General features: G+C 41.6%; 1 protein-coding gene across 1 annotated transcript in view; it reads right to left on the bottom strand.

Annotated features, from left to right (window-relative positions):
* csmd3b (CUB and Sushi multiple domains 3b) overlaps nucleotides 1-26,648 on the bottom strand; it is a 253,514-nt gene that overhangs the window by 21,299 nt on the left and 205,567 nt on the right. Inside the window, exons 28-55 of the mRNA XM_028431853.1 lie at nucleotides 26,259-26,450; nucleotides 25,905-26,043; nucleotides 25,420-25,607; nucleotides 24,400-24,518; nucleotides 24,220-24,295; nucleotides 24,009-24,125; nucleotides 21,009-21,122; nucleotides 20,768-20,863; nucleotides 20,426-20,629; nucleotides 20,138-20,262; nucleotides 19,564-19,660; nucleotides 17,364-17,468; nucleotides 17,145-17,263; nucleotides 16,627-16,696; nucleotides 15,990-16,106; nucleotides 15,157-15,366; nucleotides 14,114-14,302; nucleotides 13,416-13,593; nucleotides 10,540-10,685; nucleotides 7,755-7,835; nucleotides 7,446-7,559; nucleotides 7,145-7,333; nucleotides 6,857-7,015; nucleotides 4,480-4,668; nucleotides 3,674-3,859; nucleotides 2,874-3,068; nucleotides 2,148-2,321; nucleotides 289-462 (exon numbers count right to left, since the gene is read on the bottom strand). Coding sequence (XP_028287654.1) covers nucleotides 289-462; nucleotides 2,148-2,321; nucleotides 2,874-3,068; nucleotides 3,674-3,859; nucleotides 4,480-4,668; nucleotides 6,857-7,015; nucleotides 7,145-7,333; nucleotides 7,446-7,559; nucleotides 7,755-7,835; nucleotides 10,540-10,685; nucleotides 13,416-13,593; nucleotides 14,114-14,302; nucleotides 15,157-15,366; nucleotides 15,990-16,106; nucleotides 16,627-16,696; nucleotides 17,145-17,263; nucleotides 17,364-17,468; nucleotides 19,564-19,660; nucleotides 20,138-20,262; nucleotides 20,426-20,629; nucleotides 20,768-20,863; nucleotides 21,009-21,122; nucleotides 24,009-24,125; nucleotides 24,220-24,295; nucleotides 24,400-24,518; nucleotides 25,420-25,607; nucleotides 25,905-26,043; nucleotides 26,259-26,450 — 4,062 coding nt within the window. The remainder of the gene's footprint in view (nucleotides 1-288; nucleotides 463-2,147; nucleotides 2,322-2,873; nucleotides 3,069-3,673; nucleotides 3,860-4,479; nucleotides 4,669-6,856; nucleotides 7,016-7,144; nucleotides 7,334-7,445; nucleotides 7,560-7,754; nucleotides 7,836-10,539; nucleotides 10,686-13,415; nucleotides 13,594-14,113; nucleotides 14,303-15,156; nucleotides 15,367-15,989; nucleotides 16,107-16,626; nucleotides 16,697-17,144; nucleotides 17,264-17,363; nucleotides 17,469-19,563; nucleotides 19,661-20,137; nucleotides 20,263-20,425; nucleotides 20,630-20,767; nucleotides 20,864-21,008; nucleotides 21,123-24,008; nucleotides 24,126-24,219; nucleotides 24,296-24,399; nucleotides 24,519-25,419; nucleotides 25,608-25,904; nucleotides 26,044-26,258; nucleotides 26,451-26,648) is intronic.

Below are 26,648 nucleotides of genomic sequence, written 5' to 3'. Positions count from 1 at the left end.
ACAGCTCATGTTCTGATATTTTTCCACAATATGACACTTTTTAATAGAGGTGTATAGGTGATGTATTATTTAACACATGGTCCCTGGTTTCTGAGGACTTTAAAAGATGGCTGATAAATAAAACAGTCCAGTATAAACAGGATAACACTTACAAGACGACATATTCTAGTATACAATAGTCTGGTTCTCTGTGTGTGTCAACACAGGTTTAGCACAGATTTCTACTCATTTATCGTGAGAAAAGTATCACAGTCAACACGTTTAGAGGTAAATGTGTGTTTTCCTTACGTATACAGATAGGCAGCTGTCCAGACCACTGGTTGTCTTGGAGACAGATCCGAACTGATGAGCCTATTAGCCGATAGCCGGGCAGACACTGATACACCACCGTGTCTCGATAACCAAAGTTCTCCCCGATCACCTGGCCGTTCACAATGCCTTCTGGGATACCACAGTGGCCAGCTGAAGAAAAAAGACACAAGGGGCTCAGTATTTATCTTTGATCTGCTGCTGCAGGTGGCACTTGTTGTTCCTGGTGTCATAAAATTGCATATTTTTTTTCTTCTCTATCTTCCTGTGACTATCTTGTTAACCCTCAGATATGCAAATGTTTCCCCAACAGACTGATTGATCCCTCGAGTTGAGTTCTTTGGGTTGTTTTTCTTGGACAGTACAACCTGCTTTAAAAGCCAAAACCTGAAACATCAAAGTGGAAAAACAATACAAGAATACAAGTGTTTCTGTCACAAATTGGATCAGCGCTCAATTACGATGAAGGCTCAGGTGGTCAGCAGCCACTTTCACAGCTGTGTTCCTGCTCTTTACAACACCTTTTAACTCTCCTGTTGAAGGTGGCTGTCTTTTTGCTTTTAAAGAGTCAGACTTGGTAAAAGCTCAGCAAACAGGGTTTGGGCGTCTCTTTACTCCCTGATCAGATTCATTCACAGAGGTCTGATTGATGCTCTACGCTAACACAAGACGCTTTAATCACATAGTCCGGCGGGAATGTGTATTTTCTGTTCTCAGAGATTTTGGATTGAGTATTGATTTGGTTCTTTACAGTAGATAAAAACCTGCACCGTGTCCCATGGTGTCAGCAAATGCTAACGATTTGCAGACAGCCGAGGAAGTGGAACAGAGTGAGACAAGGAAAAGGTTGCCTCGTGTCACTTTTGTCATTTCACATTGTATTTGAGGCGTTGATTAGTGGAGTTAAAGGGCATCACTCAAGTGGGTCATGCGTATTTTACTTTCAACATGTTGCAGATGGCTGCTGTGTGGGAGAAAGAGAACCAACAAGCCTTATAAATAAACAGCAGGGCCACTGTTTTCTACTGTATTCTACTTTAATTCTGCTAAATGTTTGCTGCGGTAATCTTGTTTTAGTGAAATACAATTTAAACGTCTTGTTTGTTTAGCCTCCTTTTGTTTGCTTGTTGATTTTGGGATCTGTTAAATAAAGCTAAAAGTATATTAGCTGATATTATTCTGATGAATGAAAATTATTAAATTAAAAAAAAACAGCACAGTAATGTATTTTGTAGGAAAAGTTATTTAATGAAAATGCTGTTTATAGCACTTTTTAAAGAACTGGATTTATTTATTTTTTTTGACAGAATCATGCCTCCTCATCAGTTTGGGTTAAGTCTCATTGAATCTTTTCCTTTATAAATTGCATCTCATACCCCCCTCCTCAGCCTGTGAAGTATTCTGGGAAGCGCTGTTTCTACTGAGGCTTCACGGGAAAGTGACAGCACCATGTCATAACATCTGTTACCTCTGGCTGGCACACTGGCAGAAGAAAGTTACTTTTTCCTTTCTGGCTCACATTAAAAAAAAAGAGGGAGAAGATACCAAATGAATTCAGAGAGTGCACAGCAGAAGGTTGCTCCTGATACTTCTGCTTGTGAGGTGGACAAGGTCAGGGGGAAGCAGCTGTGCAACCAGACAAGAGTTGCCTGACGCATGCCTACCTTTGATACCTGTCCTCATTAGATTGACTTGAAATATCTTCGCGGCTCCCCCTCTAATGGGGGTGTATGTGTGCACCATATGTGTCCTTAAGATTAAATTGAAGTAGAAAAAAAAAACGGTCTAGTTGAACTGTAATACACACTGCATGGTTGAATAGTTCTATAGGTGCATACCTAAACATTGTGTTTCGGTTCCATCCCAGAGCCCAGATGACAGGCACTCCCTGACAGCCGACCCCACCAGCATGAAGCCGGCATCGCAGGTAAAGATGGCTGAAGCACCGAATGTTGTCTGAGTACCAATCTTCTTCCCATTGGGTGGAGATGGCAGCTCACCACAGGAGATCACTGAAACACACCCACACACCCACACACATGAGCAATTTGAACGCAGTTGTGAACCAATTTAGCACCAAGTTAATTTGTGCAGCAGCTAGAGCTAAAGCGGTTTATCAGCCAAATTTGGTGCCAACTGCCAAGTTGTTTTTTTTAGTTGTTTTTTTTTTTTCCTGCTTGGTGAAGAAAATAACAGTTAATACCCAGCGGGGCTACTGTAAAACATTTGCATTTACAAACTCTGAATTCTGAGAAAATAAATAATGAATCTATTTGCAGTGGCCTTGCTCGCCTTTTGCATTAGTCTTCCTGCCTGCTTCGCTAAAGTGGGGTTGTACTATCCGCCTACTGGTTAACACAACCCTGTACTGCAGTTATACATGGACCGCGCATTAGTACCTTATCATCCCCACTTCAAAGAAACAAGCCCTTTAAAGACTGAACACACAAACATGTGTCTCAATGCTGAAATGTTCAAAGACGTGTAATTGCTCTCTCATTGCTGAGATAATTTCAGACGGTTTGCCGTGGTAATCACCATCATCGCGTCTCTTAGTTACTAACCCTGGCAGTGCGGCCTCTCGTTCCTCCAGCTCCACACCCCGTTGGGCAAGCACTCGATGTGAGCAGGGCCTAACCTGTAGTACCCAGGGTCACAGGTGAACACGATGCGAGTTCTGTACTCGTAGTGCGAGCCGTTGACGATCCTCCAGCGGCCATGCTCCAGAGAAAATGACCCAATGCTGGGACACACCACCACTACGGTGACAGACAAAAGACAGGATGAACATGTTGATGAAGATTCTCAGTCATCCAGGTCATCATACGTAGAGAAGATTGAAGCAAGGCGTCTGGACTTGTAGAGTTTTCTTGAAGACGTTTCACTGCTCATCCAAGCAGCTTCATCAGTTCTAACTGTGTTTCCCCACCAAAAAGTTAGAACTGATGAAGCGGCATGGATGAGCAGTGAAACGTCTTCAAGAAAACTCTACAAGTCCAGACGCCTTGCTTCAATCTTCTCTACGTAAGACGGGATGAAGCAACTCAAACACAACTCGAACATTATGTCAGACAGTTAAGATGAGATTGAGTGAGGCCGTGCCACTGAAAAATATCTCACAGAGAAAATAATTATCACTTAAATTAAATAACAACGTGCCTGCCACTCATAGCAGTAATTATGCAAACGTGTACAGCCACCTGTCTCACAGTTGACTATTTATTTACCCATTCTATTAATAATTCATTTTTGAGTTTTTCCATTCATAGATGTTTACATTTGTAGCTTTACTGTTTAGAGAAGAACACACTGAGAGTTAGTGTCACACAGTTGGAATGTTCACTGACATCTATGCGTTACTAACCAGAACATCGTGGTATCTTGTTGTGGTTGCTCCATGTTCCATCGGGCTGACAGATGGCTGACGTCAGTTCTTTACTGGAGAGTCTGTACCCGTCGTTACAGAAATAGGAAACTCTTGTTCCTACTGAGTAGTCAGCTGCTAAAACGCCGCCGTTTATAGGAGCCTTAGGTGCCCCGCATGAGACAGCTAAGGGAGGACAGATATGCACTGGTTAAGAAGACAGCAGGCAAACAGACGCGCACACACACACACAGAAGCCCTAATGCACGGCTGTGTCTGTCAGGGAGGCGGGTCGGATGTGTACTTTCAATCGTTTTTGTGGATTCAGAGCCAAGCTCAAAGCTAAAAACGTACAATCAAGAGATCTAATTCAAACCTGTTCCAGCAACATTGCAGAACTTGTTCCATCGCGTCCTTAATTAGACATCTTAATATCAAACAGCAGCTTGCTCTTTTAATTGACTTACTTGCTACAAAAAGCACCAGAGCTGAGATCATTTGCTCTAGGAATATAAAATTATCAAAGTGTATACTAAGAAAATATGCAGGCAGTAAACAGATTGGATGAAAAAGAACAGTATAGGTAAAATTATATATAATTATATGATATATACATGGAATTTTCTTTCTCTAAAACAAAAGCAATGAAGATCAATCCTGTGTTCTGACATTATAGCCTTCCAATGAAAGTGGTAAATAACAAAAGTAATGATTCCATTCATGTCTGCTTAATCATTTTTAACCTAATTTTAATAAAAAAGGAAAAAATGTTTGTAGTAACAAACATCACAGGCGAATAAACACACCTTGGCATGCAGGTACAGGAGAGTCCCACGCATGGTGTCCAAGTGATGTGCGGCGACAGGTCGCCGTGGCGTTGCCTATGAGACGGTAACCTCGGTCGCACGCCCACCTCACCACGCTGTTAACGTGACCGCCACTCTGAGAGGAGATGGAGCCGTGGAGCGGGGAGTCGGGGGTGGAGCAGTACCGAGCTGCAGTGGAAGAAACACATGTAGAAAAACAAAGAGTTGAAATGGCTCCGCAGCAGGAGGTTTATTGTCACTGAAACGTAAACCTACACAGTGAGTGCAAGCAGCACACCATTACTACAATGTACAGCACAAACAGAAGAAGAGCTCTTAATGTAGCAGGCAGAACAAAAGAGATTCTAATAATTAATCCTAAAAACATTATCACTGTGAACCACTACACAACATGATGCCTTCAAACGTGGTGTTCATGTTTGAGAAAAAAAAAAAATAAAATCTTTGTTAGTGACAGCAATTTTGTCAGACTGTAGAAAAACTGTGTTGCACAAAATGTGCTCTGCTATTTCAGGCACGAGTGTAGGAGTGGGATGTCATCACTCGAAACTACTACTCAGAAAGTCCTGTGAGTAGAAATATTAATGACCACATTCATACTGGTGATAATACCTTTCCAGGACATCTTAAAGGGTTTTCAGCCAATTAGAGATCCGTCTAAACCAGCTGTATGAATGTCAAAAAAATCTTTCTTTCTTCCTTTTCTATCAGCCAACAATCAATGCCTAGTTACAGTAAGTGTCAAACACTGCTGGACACTCAGCCCAGTATGCCATCAATGACTATATGCAATTTTATGGAACATTCACACAACAAGACACATTGATTCTTCAGTCTTTACTTTAGCACTGGCATCTGCAGGAGAGAATCGCACCGCCACTGCTAATGACCTGGCAACAAGTCTAGCAGTCTGAACTTGTTTGTAGATGATCTTGTCTGTGTCTGTGTCTAAATCTGTGGCAGATGCTTATTTATTAATGTGATGAGTTACCGGCAGCCGTGTCATTATGTCCCTAAGCCAAAGGGGTTAAGTCCAGGACGGTGGGGAGCCTGTAACCCTGCATGCTGTGCAAGAACCAAGAAACGGGTTCTTAACTGGTCTTAATCATCTTATTTATCAAGCCTGTTTCAGGTCTCTCTGGTGTCACAGAGGACCAGAGTGTTTCTGAACCACAACGATCCACAACTTATGACTCAGTGAGGGGCTGGAAATACAGAAAAGTCTGCTAATTAAGGCTTTCTGACTCAGTCTATTTCAAAGACTGCTGTATATTGACGAAGCATCTATCTGACAATTTAACCCAGTGCCCCCTGTTAGCACTGACTGCATTAAATGCTAATCAACATCTAAGTTTATAATTAAAAAAACAACTTAACTTATTATAAAGTTATAATGAGATCATGATATTTTAAGGGCTAGTTTGCAAACAATGTGTTTGTCAGCAGCCGGATCAGCTTCAGGAGTGTGACTGAATCAGGTGCTGCTAAATGACAGTACTAGAAATGTATCTGTCCGTAAGCAAGCTAACCTTAGAGCTAAGTTAGATTACTGCTGATTATCTAACACTTAACACATTAACAAAAACTGTTAAACCTTTAACACATCATTGGCTTTCTCTTTATATTAATAATCGACATATTCTCACAGGTAAAGCTGTGATGCACTGGCCTGATTTTACAAAACACTGTTGATGTTGAACCTTGGTATCACAACATATGTTTGCAGGTGCTCACATTAATCACAGCTACCAAAGAAGGTTACGGAGTGTGAGTGTCTTGGGAGGCCTTTATGTTATTCTGCAGTGTATAATTCATCATACAGATCAGTGATGTTTTAAAGGTTAAAGAAGAAGCTTCCTGGCTACAAAGTATAGAGAGAGAATAAGCAGGCTGAACAGGTAAAACCGTCTCTTCCCCTGTTACTGTCAAACATGCCCTTGAATAAAGCACTCAAGCCTCATTACCCAACAGTCTAAAGTTATACACAGCAGGCCCAGGTGCAAGACTGTCTAAATGCAAAGCTTGCTGTAAAACAGCATCTGTGCTCATCAAACTTTCTTTGAATGCATAAAACCTACGAACTAAGCCATAATGCAGTTTAGTAAACTGCTTTAAGAGACAGACAGAAGTTTGATAGAAAAGTGTTTTAGGGATGAATAAATAAAGCACAAAGTTAAGTGAACTTACTGATAGTTTAAGTACGTCTTTGCTTGTACCAGTTATCTTTACTTTGACACAGCTTAGAGGTTTAACAGCTCCTCCAAGTGCATTTTCTAACTCTTCTGTCTGCCTCTGTTTTCCTTATTTCCATGCATTATATTATAAAGTAGTAGTAAAATAAAGTTGGGATACATACTTTGGTACTCACCAACATAGCGAATTTTGAAGCCTTTCTTGTTGGTGCCATGGTCCGAGGACCAGCGGACCAGGAACTGGTGACCGGAAGTGGTGAGGTTGAAGGGCGTTGGCAGGTCACCGCTCAGTGTCGCCAGAGTGGGACTGTTAGCTGTAGGACCTGAGAGGGACAAAGAGACGAGAGAGAAGGAAGAAAGGCAAAGGCAATGAGAGGCACAGTGAAAATGTGTTATTATTTTTAAATACTGTACTTCATAGCTGAATTTGTGTGTTTTGTTGTTTTTTTTACCATCAAATATCTCCAACACGTCAAACTCTCTCTCCGTGTGGAAACTTTCAAAGGTTATGGTGACATTGTATCCTTTTTCTACAGTAACGCTCCACGAACACATCTGGAGGTTTGGGTAACTCTCTGGCCAGCCGGGGCTCAGGATGACGCCTGATGAGTCGTACCGCACGTCATGTGCGGGGCATTGAACTACATCGGGTGGGGGGGGGGGGGGGGGGGGGGGGCATTAGCATAATCAGGCAAGTTAATGTGCTGAAAATATCAAGTCAAGAAGAGCTTCTGTGTTGATATATACACCTACCTTGGCATGATGGAGGTGCTGAATCCATCTGTAATCTTTCTCCAAGACGACAGGTCAGAATTTCACTACCAACCAATGAAAATCCAGGATGGCACCTATACCTGATGATGTCACCTGAGGGCAAATAATCCATATGTACAAGTGTGCAGAAAGCTCCTAGATAAGTGTATGACAAAATACAATTAAATCCAAGCAATGTTTATCTGCAGTCTTGATGATTTTTGTTTCCATGTTAGCGACTAGTTCCTACAGCTTACATCTTTCATCACACTGACACGCAGTGGAATGACAGGTAGACAGACAACTCACCTATCTCCAGCTCACCATCCTCCATCAGTATGTCAGCATTGGGCACCTCAGGAGGAGGCTGGCAAACCCTTAATTGGTAGGCTAGAAGAACAGACATAGCAGAGGAGAGAAGTGAGGACAAAGAGAGGGACATTATGTAAAAAAGAAAAGCGTCGACAAACCTTAGATGACCCTGGCAGCATTTTCATCATTTTTAATATTATCATTATCTGCTGTACCTATAATGAGGTGCGGAGGCTGCAGTCATTAAGAGCAAGAAGTGACATGTTTTGCTGTGGTTTATATTTTCTTATCTTGGTTGTATCAGTTTAACTTCACTTTTTTTTTAAGTTCAGATGGTCAGGTCAGAAAAGCCAGCTACACACATTCAGCGCTGCCTTGAATCATAAAAAGGAACTGACTTCACAGCTACTGAGCTGAAGGCTGTAATCAATATTACTGCATGGCCGTAGATCACTCACTAACAGAGAGAGAGAGAGACAGAGACAGACAGGGAGAGGGGAAGACTACAGGGGAGAGAGGGAGAGAGGGCTGAGGGCTATAAGTCAGGATGAAATTGACTATGAAAATGAGACCTGCCAATAGTATCTGCCGCTCTCATGCATATCAAAGCCCTGTGGCCTGTGTGTGTGTGTGCATGTCTGTGCGTGTATGCTCGGGTGTACAGCAATGTCTACGCATCTGTGCACGAGGAGAGGATCACTGTGAGCAGTCATTGATCTCGCTAAGCTCTAAGACCATTTTTTATAGCTACTTCCACATTCATGTCACATCGGCTTTCTCAGTCTCATGTCCATGACAACATTATCCACCACCATATGGCCCCTGTGTCTGCACCGGAGTGCTGGCATTCAGAACCTTGACCCGGAGATAAATAAATAGAAGAGAAGCGACACAGATACACATCCACAAACAGAGCATTGGTGCTGCTTTTTCTGGTTTATTTGGCATTTTCAAAATAAATTTGCATTTTAGCAGCTGTCTGTGACATTCTCCATTTCAGTCAGGTCACTGAAGGACACTGAGGAGGAAATGTAGAAACAGTGTGACAAGTTCCTGCTTGAGAACATTTCAGCAGTCACAAACGCTGCCCATTCATCCTGTAATTAACAACTTAAATCTTCTCCAGATGTTCAAACAGTGCCTCCCTGCCTCTCCCTCTCCTTTCTTATTTTCTAATAATATTGTCTTACAAGACAGAAGTGACAAAATAACGCTAACACCCCTTGCCACGCGTCACCCTCTTTCCATTTTATCCGTCTTCCCTGTCACTTTTTAGCCGCTCATCGTCCAATAAAGCAGAAATTGAAAATAAACTTGAATCCATCAGATGGTGCTGTTCCTGTGCGACTGTGACAGCTGACAGTTAAAACCTGCCAACAAAAATTCATTAACAATGTGTCATCCGTCTCAGAATCGGGGGGGGGGTGGGCTGCTCTGAAGCAACTTGACATATTTTCACTAAAGAGTGCCTGAACAGAAACTTTGGAGAAGAGTGTGACAGTATATGTGTGTGTGAGAGAACTTAGGTAGGTAGGGTAGGAGATTTTGAAAACTCAGTGAGAGTCAGCCAGATTTTGAAAGTAAACACACGCCCCTTTCTCTCGGAGCTCACCCCGAAGCCACGCCTCCAAACCAGTCCGTGACTTCGGCCATCATGCACGTACCTCTCTGGTACGCGCAGAGCAGGAAGAGAGCAGCCAACCAGCCAACTCTACGTGCAGGGCCTCCTTGCAGGATTGGCTGATGTTTTCAGCGTTTAATAGCTTCCACAGATGATTAATATTCTTCGTTTTAAAGCGAAACTGCCAAACTAATCGGAAATCTCCAACCCTACCTTTAAGGGCAATATGAGACTCCTTGGAATCTGCTTAAAATGACATTGCATACTGATTTTACGTCTTTTGTTATGTATTACCCTGCTGCTGATATCAACACAAGAGTTACTTATACACAGAAATACTACAGTCAGATTTTATACTCTTTAGATGAGTGGGTTGGTTTTCATCTTAAACAGCGGTTGAAAGGGAAATCTGAGTGCACTGAAGGACCACAGCAGAATGATTGAAACGAAATGAAAAGCTAAATGGCATAGACAGTTTTGAAATGGAGAAGGAGCAGCTCAGGGCCAGGAAAAATACAATCTCCACAACTCTGTGAAAAGAAGATGACTGTGTGTATGTGTATGTGTGTATAAGAGAGAAACACTTCACCATACTACGCTATAATAGCAGGAATTACTATACGTCACTTTTGAAGTGAGCCGTTCCCTTTCCGGGATGCGTTCAAGAGAAGAACTCATGGTTCTATCAGGGAGCAGACTGTTTGTTGACCCTGCTGTGAATGATTGTTAGCAATACTGTTATTGCTGAAGTGGATCGTAATGTTGCTGCAATGATTTTTTGGATCATGCCTTCTTTGCAAGGCAGCCCGCTTCAATCTTCCATCTTGCAGCACAGTGGTCTGCAGCGTCCTGTGAGGAACTAGAGGAAGCTGAGCATGTACGGGTTCGTGCTTAGACCAATTTCCAAAGAAGTTGTCTCTACAGAGCCGCAAATATCATCTCACTTCATAACATCAATAGCACCTTTAGGACTGAGCTAATAAAGGTGTGATAGATCTGATAAAGAGCTGGATCACAGAGTGAAATTCTCCAGTGGAAGATCAACTTTCATCAGTCAAAACGAGTCAGAGGAAGCCGCTCTGAGCAGAACTCAATCACGATGAAAACAAGATCAAATGACAGCGCTGTACTTGATGAGTGTTGAGGTGGACAGTGTCTTACCGTGATAACTTAAGACGAAGAAGCCGGATCCAGAGAAGTCCGAGTGGAATTTGATGAGGATGATGTTGGAGGTGGAATATACAGACTCCAACGCTGTGTTCCCACTAAACTGCCCAATCTGAGGGGATGATTGATCAGGACCATCCCTGTGATGAAACACATATGAACACACATTTATAGAAAACCTTTGTTTCAAGAGGAGGCAGTCAGACAATAAAGAGCCATAAAGAAATGGACCCGATCTTTCTTCATAAAACAACGTGGGAGAAACGTCCACCTAAAACATCATTTGAATAAATTATTGCTGTCATCTCTTACAGTTAGACGGCTATTTGTGATCAGAAAATGGTTCCTCTGAGGCTAGAAACCAAGATAGAGGGGACGTTATGATATTTATGAGACAAAACTGGAACTGCTCCATTGACTGCGAATGTAGATGGACATTGTGTGACAAAGTGCTGGCGTCCGAAGTGATTGTGCATGGATATGGGCCCATCTTCCTCCCTCTAAACAATCCAAACTACAATGTCACAACATTCATTTAGATAAAATAGCTTCACAAACTCAGACTTACCAAACAACACAGCCCAAATCTCTGGCTCTCTTATTCTTCCTTTGGGAGGCTCAGGTTCATAAATATTGACTGAGATGTTGTCAGATCATAAGAATAACAAGTGTGAATCCTGGTCCTAGACTTACTGATGCCTAAGCTTATATTGTCCTGGCATTCATGAAAAAGTTACACAATTACCAGAGACAGGAAGTGATCTGTCACCTGGCAGGTCAGGCTCTCGGCGCAGTGTTGTGGGTATATTTCACCTTTAATGACAGCAGCACCAGCTGTCACACTGGGACCAACCAATAGCAGACTCATTATGTGTGATTAAAAAGTATCATCATGAAGTTAAATGAAATGATTATTTCCTGCTGTTAAGTGTTTTTGGATGAGGCTAATTATACCTGTCAGGTTATGTAAGAAATCATCCCCCTTCTCTGATTCACGTTGGGCAGTTCAGTCATCACTGCTGATTGCTGCCGAGTCCCTCAATCACCAACCACACATACAGAGAAAGCTTTATGGTTGCAAACATGCAAACGTGTGTGTCATATATGATACGCCTTGCAGTGAAATCCTGTCGTAGGCCTCCCAGTATGAGTCCAATTAGCAGACTAAGTGACTGTCAGGTCGGCTGGCTCTGGACTGAGGTGCCCGCTGAGAAAATCACACCTTTACCACTGACACTGTGCTCTCTACAGGAAGCCAGCATTACGACTGTGTGACTGAGACTGTGAGTTTTTAGTGAGTTCTTGTATGGTGGCGGTCTTTGCTTTGTGTGAGTTCAGCAGTTTGTCCAATTTTCTGACAGACAGCGAGGTCAGAAACATGCTGGAATCGGCTGTGGGTGGGCAACACATGGCCCGGCTGCACTGTGTGTTGGAGTGTTATGTTGTTGGCTGGATATATTGTAGATCTGCACACAAATGGCATCCACAAGTCTGAATACCAACAAAACTACAATAATGAGAGTCAAATTCCCTTCATCAAACTTTGCATTAACTCAATGTGTAGAAAATGAATGCATAGTTATATCAAACAACTGACTGCTAAACATATGGCTACAGTTGTCCTCTTTAACTTTTTTATAAATAATTCAAATTTCAATGCAGTATAGTCCATACAGATGTTTACTGAACATACAGCTACCTGATGGACTGAATGAGCACAGTGTTTGGCTGGAAATTAATATGTGCAAATCCTGCACTATAGCTTTAAGAACTGTGTGGTCAAAATTAGGACACTATTATTAAAAAGTGAGAGAATAATTGGAGATTAAAATAATCATTCATTGGCAACCTAGAGGGAAAACATTGTTCTAAGCTGTTATGACTGTAAGACCGCTTCACCTCATCCACCTACATCAAAAAATGTTAAAAAGGTACATTGTGTAGCCAGACTTTCTAAACACATAGAAGTTGTTTATTGTGATAATTGTACAGCTTGGACCTGGATATCTGGAGGGATGACAGTGCTTACATCCCTGACAGACCAACAAAAAAAAAGAAGACGGCAGACATTTGGTCCGTCTGTTTGGTCTAAAAATACATGATTTGAGAACCCTCGTCTTTTCCTCTGCTGCTGTTGTGTTCTCCCTGATTCACCCTGCCGCTACACGTCTGTGTGCCAGGTGACGTTGGACTCTGTTGCCTATTTATAGGAAGCAGGATTCAGAGAAGGAAATATAGAGAAAAAGGAAGCAGCATAGTCACCATGGAAATAGATTGTACAGTCTATTTATGGTTCTGCTGCCACCTTGTACCTGAAGATAACTATGTAACAGGGTATCTGAGCACCATTTAAACAGCTGCATTGACAAAATGTCTGCTGTTGCCGATGGCCGTTCTCCTCAGGAAGAAAAATGAAGAGAAGAGTTGAGGCTGGGTATGAAGGAAGGGAAAAATGTATAGCATGTAACATATAAGACGGAGAGAGAAATGTGTAAACCATGACCAGAAGAAAATGATGTCAGAACAACTTTATATTCAAGGAGAGATGTCTGTAGTCATAGTAACACTCGCAGGAATTTAGCCAATTAGTGGCTATCTCTGAAAAAATGTTAAAGAGCATGACATCCTGTTAATAAGAGAAAGTATGTGTATGTGTGGCAGACGTTCTCAGAATATGTGCTACACATTAAATGACTATTAAGTCAAATAATAATAAAAAAAAATCTTAGTAACATCAACCTTGATGAAGCAGAGACATGAAGGAAAAGATTAGCAGAGGAGGAGCAGATAATGAGGATGATCAGTGCCACTTAAAAAAGGAGAGGAAATGTTTGAAAACAGGCTAATTGAAGGATGAAACAGCTACCTACCAGACAGTGATGTAGTCATATATGGGCTCGGTGCTCAGCACAGTGAAGTTGATATAAATGCCATGCCCAGGAGGAACTCTGACACTCCACACACAGTCCTGGAAGTTGGGGTACTCCTCAGGGTGACCCGGAGAGTAAATGGTTCCATTTAAGGATGTGATGTTGCCACCACAGAGAGCTGTGAGACAGAGTATTAACACAATTACCAGCAAATTAGTGCTACCATTGTGAAGCTTAATAATTGTCCGGATGACTAAAAACAGAAATGTCTCCATCAGTCATGTAATGATCATCAGATAGCACCTTTAATAAATGGTCATTACAGTTTTATTTCAGCTGCTGCTCAGGTATTCGGGTGTGTTGATCATCAGTAATATGTTATCACTGCTGAGAGCGGCGTGCACTGTTCTCAGTGAAGCTCCTGGAGTCATTTAAAGCCTAAACTTAAAATTCAAAATGGATTACTGTACAGTTATTGGTAATTCAATCTGAATAATGTTATTTAATAATATAATTACACCTCCACAATTAGCTGGGAGAGTGTAAAACAACAGGCGCAGCCATCTTGCTAATTATTTACAGATTCATTTTTATTCCTCTCTCCCACTGCAAGCTTAACATGCTTGCAATTGTGCAATATGCACTTTCCTTCCACAGAACAACACTCATCCCATCACAGAGGTGACCGCTTCAATTACCTTCACATCGAGGAAGTGGGTGGTTCCAGTTCCGGCTGATTCCGTGTAAACATGTGAGTGACGCTTCTCCAATCAGAGAATATCCAGGCAGACATTCAAACGACACAGTCATCCCGACGCTGAAATCTGTGCCAATCACGATGCCATTTCGAAAAGGCCGAGGGTCCGGGCAACTTTGGAGCTGGTAGGCTGGAGAGATAATAACATAAATTAGAGAGAATTGTCCAAAAGCAGCAGCAGCATTTTTGGTTTTGGGTTATCTAGACAGCGTTTCATGCAGCATTTTGTTTAAGAGGATTATTTTCAGGTGAAGTGAAAACAAAATGTATGAAGCTGCTCATTCACGTTTGATTTTCAGTGTATTAGCGGTGCAAAAAGTCATGGAAAGCGTTGGTCTGTTTACTAGACAAAACATCAACATCAGAGTAAATCCTGGCTGCAGTTTACTTGTCATGTTTTGTGTAGATGTTGCTGAAACATTTTCAAAATTAAAACTGAACAATCTGTCGTTTAAATGTCAGGCTAACTTTCCAAGCATTGTTACAGGAGTCAGGGGTTTGACTGAAGAAAGACATGTCACTGAGAGAAATATTATTAGACGTAATGTGCTGGTAGAAATAATACAGATGATTCTATTCACATTTTCCTGTTTTAAAACACTTTGGCAGCGCTGCTGTCGAGAGATAAAAGGTATTATTCATCAGCCTCGGTAATTTGCACATTAATGGAATTAGGCGTAACAAATGTAGGCTATCTGCGAGATTTGTCATAATAAAGATAAGAGTCTTCAAACATTCTTTTAGCGCCACATTGAATAAATATAAAACTCATCTCATCATGGAAATAATCCACATTGAGGACCTGTGTGCAGCCTGTAATCTTTTTGGCAAGTCAGGAAACGTCACAGTCAGATTCCACATCAGCAACAGTTGCTGTTTCTGTTTCCGTTGGCTAAAGAAGCGGCACACTCTTGTTTTCTTTGCTCAGGAAATGATCAGTGTAAACACTGGTGTTGGAAGGCAACTTGTTGAAATAACATTTACCTTGATAGGTGATGTGGAACCCTGGTTTGTTTTGTGAATAGTCACTGTGGAAAAAGAAGCTGGTTTGGTGGGTGGTGCTGAACAGAGGTTTGGGGATGACTGGGCCGCTGAAGCGGTCAATAACCGTGCCCGTCTCCAGCGTTCCACTACGGATCTCTAAGTAATCATGGATTGCTTCAGTGGAGAAGTTTAAAAACTGGAGATGGATACCTGAGAAAAGAACACAAAGTTTAGAGCAGGTGAGATGAGAAAGCACCTAACTAAGTCCACCAATGAAGGCCAGCAAAACATTAAAGTGAATAAATCGAACAATTAACCCCTACAACCCCACGGCCCCCTTAACACTGTACTAACTATGTAAAAATTAATCATATTGCATATCAAATTAAACAGGAGAAACTCTACTACAAGCACATATAAGCCATCACACATTACACACATCAAATCAACTATCACTCATCAAAATAAAATTCTCATATCAAAGTCGACACACTCGCCACATGGTTATTGCTAGCTCTGTGTTACTTCAAGTCACACAAACAAACAAGGTGTCATTTGAAAGCTGAGACTTTACCAATTGACACTGTTACAGTTGTTTTGCTATATTATGAATATCTGGTCAATTAGAATATTAGGTGTTAGCTTAGCAATATCTAGGCACGTCCTATCTGCTTTATACATCTGTTATAACCTATTGATGTGTAATAATGTATGTCTACAAGTAAAAAGTGATGTAAATAGAAGAAGCACACACACACACACACACACACGCAAACACAAAGAGAACTGCACATGTATTTTTCCTCTAATGGAAAGTTGATAGTGTCTCTTACCGAAGCCGACAGGTAAGTTGACCGTCCATGTGCAGTCTAATCCACTTGGGTAGTTGCCGGGGTAACCTGGACTTAGAATCACTCCACTTACATCTGTCATAGACCCACCACACTGGGCTGTATACACACACATACACACACATACAGTGAGAGAGAGAGAGAGGGAAGCAATAGCTCAGTGTTGCAAGCAGCACATCAAAGAAGCAGAAGGCTGACCTCCCTGAGCTCAGCAGACATGCTTCTCTTTTTATACGACACTGCTCCTCACTGGATGTTTTAGCCTGACATTTTGTCTCATTTTAAATAAAATATTCAGACTCTTTAATAAATGCCCTCCTTAAATAAATTAGCATTGTGCAAATGTGTCCAGTGCTCATTTCCTCTAGTTTGCCTCAGTGCATGCTAATGCTTTGGTACACTCTGCATGTTTGTGGAGGAGTGTGACTTAGCTTTGCATCAGTTTAAAAGCCTAATCATATTCTGCACAGAATGCTAAAAAAAATAAGCTCACCGCAGAAGAGTAAATTGATCACACAGCTTATTTTCCAGAGAAGGAAAGGCAACGGAGGCTGCTTGCATTTCTGCAGCACTGATTCTCAACATTACATGTGTGGATGTGCTGTAAGAGAACACCTACCAAGACACAGCGGCACGGGGTAGTTCCATCTTCTAACCGGTCCAGGCATACAGGTAATATGAGCGTTGCCCTAAAAAAATGACGAAGCAACCACAGTCTATTAGCTTATCTCCAACTAAAAGTGCTGAACTCAAATCTCTGCAATAACAATGCATCTATATTATTAATTATGTGGCTCTGAAGCATGAGGTAGGTGAGTCTACATTACTGCAAAGACCACACCACAGGCATACATTATTCAGTAGTGCAAACCACACCAGAGTTGTGCGTATGTGTGTTTAGTCAGAGCTGGGAAAACCACCCGAGAGCGGGGGTTTCCTTTTGATTCAGTTTTAATAGTTCTTGGTGTTTGCAGCCAGGGGTTGAAAAAAAACAAAAATGGTGGCACATCAGAGAAGCAGAGCAGACTAATGATTTCTACAACATATCTGGCAGTCGCTTTGCATTAAAAAACTTATTGTAAGTTATTGTGTGAGTATCCATAATGCTCTAGCTCCAGATGCTGATGCGTGTTCTACCTGTAGAGAGTAGCCTTGTTCACAAGAGAACTGCACCACGTCTCCCACCATGAATCTGTCTCCATGTCTGATGCCATAGTTTGGAGTCTGAGGCTCCGGGCACGACTCCAGACCAATAGCTGAAAAGAAATGTGAAGCAAACATTATTATTATTAAACAGGTTTTTGTTTGGTTTAGACTGTGCTGGCAGGAGATAACGCTGCACAAAAAAAGACGTACCTGTGTATTCCAGGTGAAATCCAGCAGCTGAGACACTAATATCGGAGCTGAAGCTGAGATAGAGGTTGTTAGATGTACTATTCAGCAGAGGGGGGATAGTGGTGCCTGAAAACCAGGAGAGAGAAAGAGAGAGAAAGAGAGCGCCCTGATTATTTTTTCAACCGAGGCTTGAAAGCAAATGATCTTAGTTATCTGACAGCAAATAAAACAACAAAGGCCTGCTAAACCCACATTCTCACATTTTTTTTTGTTTGTTAGTGAAGTGTTCTCAAAGGAGGGAGAGGGGGATTACTTCTATTTGAGACATCTGTTTTATCTGAAACCACTTTTCAAATGTTGGCTTGACCTACTTAGTGTGAGAAACAAGCGTACTGAAGCATAGCCGGCGCAGTGTAACCCTGTCCTTCACAATAACAAATCATGCTGTACTTAATGTAAAGGAATTGTTCTAATCTCCACATCAGTGCAAGCATAATTGTCTCCGCTGCATCATTGCTAACAGTATCTGCTGATGCCACTTGTGGAGTCTTGTATTGATTTACATGCTCTGTAGCAGGTGTGTCAGCAAAGTTCCAGAGTTTCTCCTGTGGATGAAGAGTGAATTAGGTCAGCGGATGTTATTGGCTGCCTATTGTGAGGGGAATTAATTAGCAGGTTTCTGAACAGTCTGCAGCCCCCCTGCCGCTCATTCATTATCATGATGGAATATAAAAAAAGTGATTTTCTCTTTAATAATAATAATTGATGAACGATGATAAATAATTAACTGCATGGATTTAACCATAACAGTTATTTGGATATAATTAAGAGTTGTAATTAACCCCTACTAAAAAACACTTATCATTTACTCCTCAATGATATATATATATATATATATATATATATATATATATATATATATATATATATATATGTATATATATATATATATATATATACAGAATAGTTGTCATTGCTCACAATATAATCTGTTAGCCAGTCTGTCATGAAGATGTCAGGCCATCTCATAGATTATTCAACACAACTATGTGAACAACTTTGCTTCCCTAAAAGCAGAATCCCCAGAAGATGCTGAGCCTCCCTGTTGGATAGCGGTTTGAATTAAACGAGTGAGTGGATCCAGAGGAAGGTTTAACACTGAACACTTTGTTGGAATATGAGATGCATAGAGTCAGTGTGGACATTCAGACCAGTGCAAAAGTACAACAGTCTGTACACGGTCTGAAAAAAGCTTTTCCACACGTATGACTGAACATCAGGACTGTGATTATAAGATTATATTATCAGAATAGAGTGATCTTGTGGAATAATACAGTCTCAGATTTTCTGCCTTCAGTCTGTGTATGGATTAAAGGATTTTCCTGCCACAATTATTAGAGTTATGACATCACACTGTTGCTGAAGATGGCTAAATGTTTGGTTTTTATGTTTAAATTAATTAAGCTTGTAATGCAGTTAGGGGTCATACCTGTCATATGATTGATAATTCACAGACAGAACACAATTATATTTAATGATCAATCAAAAACCATAACGACTATCGAAGTATCTATCAGTATCTGTATATTTTAAAAAAAAGTGAAAGCATGTTGCAGAATAAAACCAGTATGTCTGTCAGTAAGACCTATGAGAATAAGGACCATCATTAAAGTGGTGGTGCTGGGCTTAGAGCTGGGGGTGAGGTGATGCTTTAATGTGTTTGACATATCATCCCATTGGTTGCTTGGGATGCATCTATTCCTAGTGGAGAATTAGGCTGTAATAGGACCAATTAGTTTGTGGACAGAATATGTCTTTAAAGGAATCACAGATAAACAAGCAGGTGTCAGTGGGTGTGCAAACTCAGCTCCTGCTGGGAGCCACCAGTTCAGCTCTAATTGCACTCTTAGCATGAAGCCACATGGCCAGCATCTTGTTCGCCTCACAGCACCCTGACAACATGCAGCGTTTAATATTTCGTTCAACCGTCGAGCAATATTTTAGTTAGCAGGTTACACAACAACATAGCTCAGCTTCTTTGTTGTTTTCAGAAAAACATGAAAACTGTCAAAATTCATGTTGTTCTGCTAATATTAAAGATACGCCCCTGTTTTAGCAAACACATTCTGATTTTATTTTAAATCAAACATGTCCCTGGGACTTGTCATAGTAATAGATGCATTTGTTTGGGTACAAATTATTAAAAAAAAACAACAATTACCAGAGTAGCTCCCCAGTCTTGGTGCGTGGTTGTCAGCTCCATCATAAAAATCCAGAGAGTCCCAGTTATGCTCAGTGGCAAAACTCACAACTTGTATCTTGAGAGACAACAAAGAAGAAAGGAAAGAAAATGCACTTGTAAGCTTTTATTTCAGCGTATTTAGTAAAAGCAAAACAAAAGTTTGTTATTCTAAACACTGACTTTCTTAATAAATGATGTACGACGTGCATACCTGTGCCCTCTCATTGAACACAACTGACTTCATTTTAAGACCTAACCTACTGTATAAATGGAAAAAACAAAGGCTGTCAAGTTTTTTTGATCCGACTCCACCTTGTGTAAGTGGCATCTTTGCCTTTGTATTTGTCCGTGAAAGCAGTTTAGCTTACGTGCAATCAGGCCTTATCTCCGGTGATTAGATCCTATCTAGTTATCTCTGGACGGCCCCTCTCTCAGAAACCATCCATCCATTCATCCTTCTAATAATATCTTATCTTTCCCGCAATCCTGCCTGCTCAGCTTTTAAGCCAATGATACATAGGTCAGCCAGGAAGCAGCGTGTGACAGGTGCTACCTGTATTCCAGCCCCTTCTGGAACGGAGACCTTCCACACACAGTTCTGGTTGTTGTCATATGGCTCGGGGTAGCCAGGCGACAGAATGGTCCCTCGGCGAGAGGTCAATACACCTCCACAGGGAACTGGGAATGAAAGAGAGGAAGAGAGGAGAAAGGAGAGGTTAAAACAACACTTTGTCTGCACGTTGCAGGAAGGCAGGAGAAGGGATGTACCAACCTTCAACACCGCAGAGAGCTAAAAACCTAAGTAACAGCTTGGGTACTAAAAAACTCTCTTGACATTTACCTATACATGTCGGCAGGGTGTCGTTCCATTGAGCCAGGTTGTCTGGTACGCTCTCGCAACGGATGGCAGTCGAGCCGTGGAGTATGTAACCAGGGTTGCACTCAAATTGCACCAAGGAGCCGACGGCAAAGTCATTACCGAGACGTTTCCCGAAGCGAGGCTCAGGAACCGAACTGCACTGGGTGGAGCTGGTCCGAGGCACAGCTGAAGAAAAACAAAAAAAGAGCACAGCCGTTAAAATATCACTGTGGCTTGCAGGTATGTTTCTGTTGTAATACGGCTACTGCGCACTGTTTTCACATAAAATGCTCATTATAAACAAAGATAATAAAACCAAATAACCTTGATAGACGAAATGAAAACCCTTTGCAGTTTCTGGCCCAACTGTAGTAAACTTTATGGTAATCTGGTTTCCTGAACTGAGTGGAAGAGATTCACCTGAAGAGAGGAGGAACACACAGAAACAGTTATGATATGGTTTGTGCAGCGATTGTGTGTCTGTCTATGAACCAATATTCAAACCTTAATTTTTGTGAAACATCAAAGCTTCACTGTCTATCACATCTTAACCATGCATCCTTACCAGAGTGGGACCCAGACAGTGAAGACAGCAGTGTGTTTTGCTGAGTGGGACCATCATAGATCTCCACCACATCATTCAGAGATGTCTGGAACAACACAAACTGACCAAAGAGAACTACAGACAAAACAAAGAGGGGGGAAAAAAGGAGAGATAAAGAGATGAGTTAACCGCATCTGAATGGTGGCAAATTACTATTCCATGCCACTGACTGAGCCTGACCTTGCAATGATAAAATTAACCTGTAATACCTAATTTAAATTTTATTAAGCTGCAGTGTCAACTTCTATTTGAAGCCAACTATTGGCAGAAAATTATACATCAGCACACTTAACAGTCAAAACATCACCTTCTCTTCATCATGCACCAAGCTCACCCCCTATACCCCAATCCATCAATTGGTTACAGAGTATCAGTGTTGTCAGCTAGTGTAAATTGCTAATGTTGGCAAAAACGGACTTCATACTGACAACATATGCCGGCAGGGCAGCGGGGCTGATCTGTCTTTAACACCAGATGAATAAAAAGGGATAACCAAACCGGCAAAAGTTTGTGCCGGAGGACACGCGGCCCCTTTTGCATTGCATGAAATCAGCTCTTTGAGTGAGTCAATACATTTTGCAGTGTTTCTAGTTCAGGTAACTGAACTTTGCAGTCAGCCTTTGTATAGTCATCGCCATAGCCTTGGTGCCAGGGATAAAAAAGACAGATCAGTGGTCACCATTTTGACAGTGATGTGGACTACTCCCTGGATGTCGACTTCCACAAAGAAATGATCTGTATGCTCTGCAGTCGGTGGACTATGTGTGCAGCAGGGAAGTATGGTAATATTGACCCCCTTATCAATTACCCCTTGTATGTCACATGTGCTGCCCAACAAGCCACAAGGATCAATCCTGTGTTTCCTAGGCAGGAAAACATGCCAGCAGTTGGCCTTGTACAGTGTAGCTCTAGTGGTAGGTAGCATCTCTGTATCTAAGATGATCGTTGTATCTTAAAAACAATCATTAGCAGCCTTAAGATGCAAATCTGTAAGTGTAGTGAAAACATCCCCAGCTTATGAAAACAATGTCCTTTCAGATAAATTACATTTATTTGAGTTCTCCCTCTGGCTACACACACATATACAGTATCACCTCTAAATCTTTCCCTTCATCTCTGTTTGGCGCCATCGGCCAAGGAATAAAGAAATAAATCTGAACATCATCAAGGATTTTCAGCTATGAGAAGGTCACTGGTCACTTTGTATGAGGCAGAACTCCCAAACCACAGCTCTCTGCTTTCATGTAAAAGCTCCTTTCATGTTAAAATATTGACAACCAAATTGAAGGAATGTTTGTCCTGGTTGTACATAAGGATGTGAGTGTGAGGATAAATGGCAGGATTGTACCCACTGTGGGTACTTTTTAAGAAAATCAGTGTGATTAAAGTTCCCAACAGGCCTTGCAGCGATATCGACGTATTACCCAGCAGGTGGAGAGGTTCAGAGAGCAACCGTTTCAAAACAGCACAGATTTCCAACAGCAGGACAAAGCACAGATTTAAAAAGATTTAAAGTATCAGCACACACAGGGAACATACTTAAGGTATCACTGATAAATCCCTCTCATACAGAGATAACAAAAGACGACATACAACAGCACACAAAGCACACACAGACAAAGTCACTCATGCAGAGATAAGTGATCTCAGCAGTGTTAACCTCATGGCTCATTGGTAGTAAAATGTCTCTGCACTGCAGTCTCTGAAACACACACACACACACACACACACACACACACACACACACACACACAGGATCTCTGCTCTCTCTTGGCCCTAACATGTCCAGTAAAGTTTGAATCAATCTGTAGGACAATCAGAGGACTGGAAATGTTTCACTCTTCATTTGAAAGGCTTCTTCAGCTCTTGACATCAGATGGAAAAAACCTGGACATCGATCCCCGCGGAGCTGCCATGCCTCCCGATGAGCTGCCTGATGAGTGGGTGTCCTCAGCCACGTAATCATTCAACAGGAGGCTTGGTATCTCCAAAGGGAGGCACGCCAAGGGCTTTCCCCACCTGGTGTTAAAACTGAAGGAGTTTTATGCATGAATGGTCCATTAACCATTTAACAATCAGCCCAGTGATTCGACCACTGATCATCATGTAGGATAAAAAAATTGCAACCTGCAGCCTGTAGCCTTTTTTAAGATTTTTACATAACAACAGCAGCTGCTTGGGCAGCACTGCAACATAACAAAGCCGTCTTCCTCATGCTCTGCGTGGGAGGTTTGGGGAGACCGTCTGTGTGTCTTACACAATATGTAGGCCAACTAAATGTTAGCTCCTCATGGTCAAAATATCTACATGAAGCGGACACTCCAAAAACCGCTATGTAGATATGACCTGTCAACAGCCATCAACAGCCTCCGGAAAAGCTGCTATTTATTCAGAACAACACAGGTCATAATTAGACATCATATCCATGATTTACTGACTGCTCCATAAAGCTCAGGTCACACACAATCAGGCAGTTGATCAAACAGTCACTCAATATGTGGATGTTATCTCTCCGTGATGATATTAAATTAGATTTTCACTTTGACAACACATTCATAACTTATTCTCTGTACCTGAATGTTTTCATCTGAGAACCAAGAGACTTACATAAACGGACAATGTAGAATATTAATACAATATCTTAATTTATGTCTTAAAGACCAGCAGTCTCATCTTTAATTGTTACTTTAATCATGAAAGCCTCAAGTAAACAGCCACCAAGCATCGTTTCATCATGTGCAATATCCTCAATTGCTCGCTTTTAAAAACCCCAAAGGGATAATTTCCGTCTCAGTTTGTTTCACACAATAAAAGAACAAGCCATCACAGGTTTGATCTCGGCCTTCAGAGCATATTCAAGTCACTTGTCTACTTTTCATATTGCATATTTTCAAAGCAGTGAATAGAGACCTGCAATTATATCAACATAATATTTCCTACACAAGATAATGCTGAACTTACCAAACTCTCTTGGAACAGATATTGAGTAGACGCAGGTCTGCCCGGATGTGTAGTTTCTGGGAAAGTTTGGAGATAAAACCGTCCCTTCCTTTCCCGTAGAACGGCTTCCACACGGAGCTGCAGATTCACACGCAAACACAAAGCGTAGCATAGAATTACACACCCTGAGGAAGGAAACATGAGGGTATGTGTGCATTTAGCTCATCTATACCTTGACAACTGGGCAACGCCCTGTTCCATCCAGGTCGGCCGTCATCTCCCATACTGCATGTTAGAGTGGAGTAGCCCTAAACAAAACAAAAAAATGTTACTGCAGTATTCTAATCACCATGTAGCAACCCAACCAGCTGCTCAACAACCATTCAACCAATCATCCAGTTTAATTTTTTACCTGTAAAACATATCCTGCCTCACAGTAGAAGGTGACGGTTGAGCCCAGCTTATAGTCAGATCCCAGCCTGGTCCCATTTAAAACCACACCTGGGTCAAAACATGACTCCCTCAGCTTGGCTGAACAAAGAGAAGGAGAAGAAGGGAATTAGCGAGAGGATGAGGCAAAGAAAAGGTGACAGCCACACATGAATAATAAGGGAAATTAATAATAACTAAGTCCCTTGCAGTAATCAAATGAGGCAGGCGTTTCGTTGGCCTTTCTAACAGTCTGTTTAACTTAGCTGAATTTGCCAAGATGGAGCAAGAACGATAACTTCATCCCCCGGCTTTTGTTATGCTACATGAACCTTGTAAATTATGGCTTTGGCCCCCCTCCCAAAAGATTACCGGCCACCCGCATCATCTTAAGACTTAATTCCTGAGTCCACATGAAAGCTGTGTTGATTCTTTTGTACAAGTGAATTAAACTCACCTCCTAACAGACTATTCTAACAGACACTTTATTCAACAGGGACTTTATGGTGAGAGTCATTTTTTATCTTGAAACCAGCATGATGCCTTCTGTCATCAGCGCTGCACACTGTGCTGTATATATATACATGTGCTCCATGTGAAAATTAAATATTTCTAAACGCATCCTGTCATCACAAAGGATATGTGTTACATTCTGCCATGTGAAGTAATTTCCCATGTGCACCTTGTTTACAAAGAGAAGATAGAAAAAAGCTGTAATGTGATTACCTCAAATGCAGCACATCAAAATGATTTTAAATTGATGGTCGCATAAAAACCCTCACACAGGGATTGTGTGTCTATTTTCTGTTTTCCCTCTGTTTATATGTTGAGCCTATTGTGGGGTGACCTGATATTTTATTATGTTGTTTTCAAGGTAATCCTGATAAATGTGTGGATGTGTGATGTCGATCGCAGTGTAGGAAAACTACATTTGTACTGTTACTTTGTATTTTAGAAGCTAATCAATTTAATATAAGGAAGGCAGGACTGACGGATAATTTACCTTTGTATTCCAGGTGAAAGCCTGTGTACGACACCGAGCCATCACTGCGGAATGCTAAATGCATGGTATTGGAGCTGCTCTCTATCCGCTCTGGGAGCTTGCTGTCTTGGAAGCTACCAATGAGAGGACTGTTGCTATCTGGACCGTCATAGATGTACAGGAAGTCATAGTTTGGCTCAATGTTGAAACTAAACAGATGAAGAACAACAAAGGAGGAAAGCAAACAGATGGGAAACATGAAGAGCAGGAATTATTCTATGTTAGTGTTCACCGTGCAAAAGCAGCTTTTGCCCTCTAAAACATTCATGATTTTAATGCCTTAAAAATGATCACCATGACATTTGCTATTGGTATTGACTGCATCCACAGAAAGGTCTCAAAGCTCACCTCAGTGTACTTCATTGCACAGTAAGAGGAGCTGAGCACAGAGAACCTTGGATTAAATAAGGTTTTGAAACTGACTGGAGAACTGAATTACAGTTTACCTGATGAAGGCCAGTGACAGGACGTAGTCAGAGTTGACAGCAATCAGCCAATCACAGTCCTTGGAGTGAGGGTAGGGATGTGGGTAGTTGGGAGAGAGTATAAACCCATTGGAGCCTGTTAGGTTTCCTCCACAAGGAGCTACAGCAAGACCAGAACACAAACATTAAAATAATCCATAAAACTTAAACTCTTCAGAGGATGAACCAGCAACTATGGAGATATGTAGGCAGAATAAACATAAGTCACTGACAGATATGTCCTTGTGTTAGGCACTGAACTCTAAACAACCCCCAGCTGTGTATGCACCACATCTATTCTACATCCCTATAGACTATATGTAAGCCGCACTTCACCTATGCAGACAGGCGGGCTTGGCTGCCAGTAGTATCTGTTATCCACTTGTATACAGGTTATTTTGTCATCCCCCTGGAGCTCGTATCCTGGGTCACACTGAAAGGACACTGAATCCCCCGGCTCACGGCCATCCCCACTACGACTGCCGTTCATTGGCACACCTGGGTCCCTGCAGGCAGTCGCCACTGAGCCTGGACACACAGGGACAAAGTGAGGAATGGAGGAGAAAGAGGGGAGACAAACTGTCACACCAGATAACTATTAGGCTAATGCTACTCAAACAAGCGCTAATTCAAACAAATGTTTATTTTTCTTGGAATATCTTCAAAGTTAATTTCAGGCTAATTAAGTGAGTTTTGCAGTAGTTGCCTGTAATTATGCAAATGTGG

The sequence above is a fragment of the Parambassis ranga genome, chromosome 2, assembly GCF_900634625.1.
Source record: "Parambassis ranga chromosome 2, fParRan2.1, whole genome shotgun sequence".
Classification (NCBI taxonomy): Eukaryota; Metazoa; Chordata; class Actinopteri; family Ambassidae; genus Parambassis; species Parambassis ranga.
The sequence above is the reverse complement of the archived record's forward strand: the minus strand, read 5'-3'. Positions and strand labels throughout refer to the sequence as shown.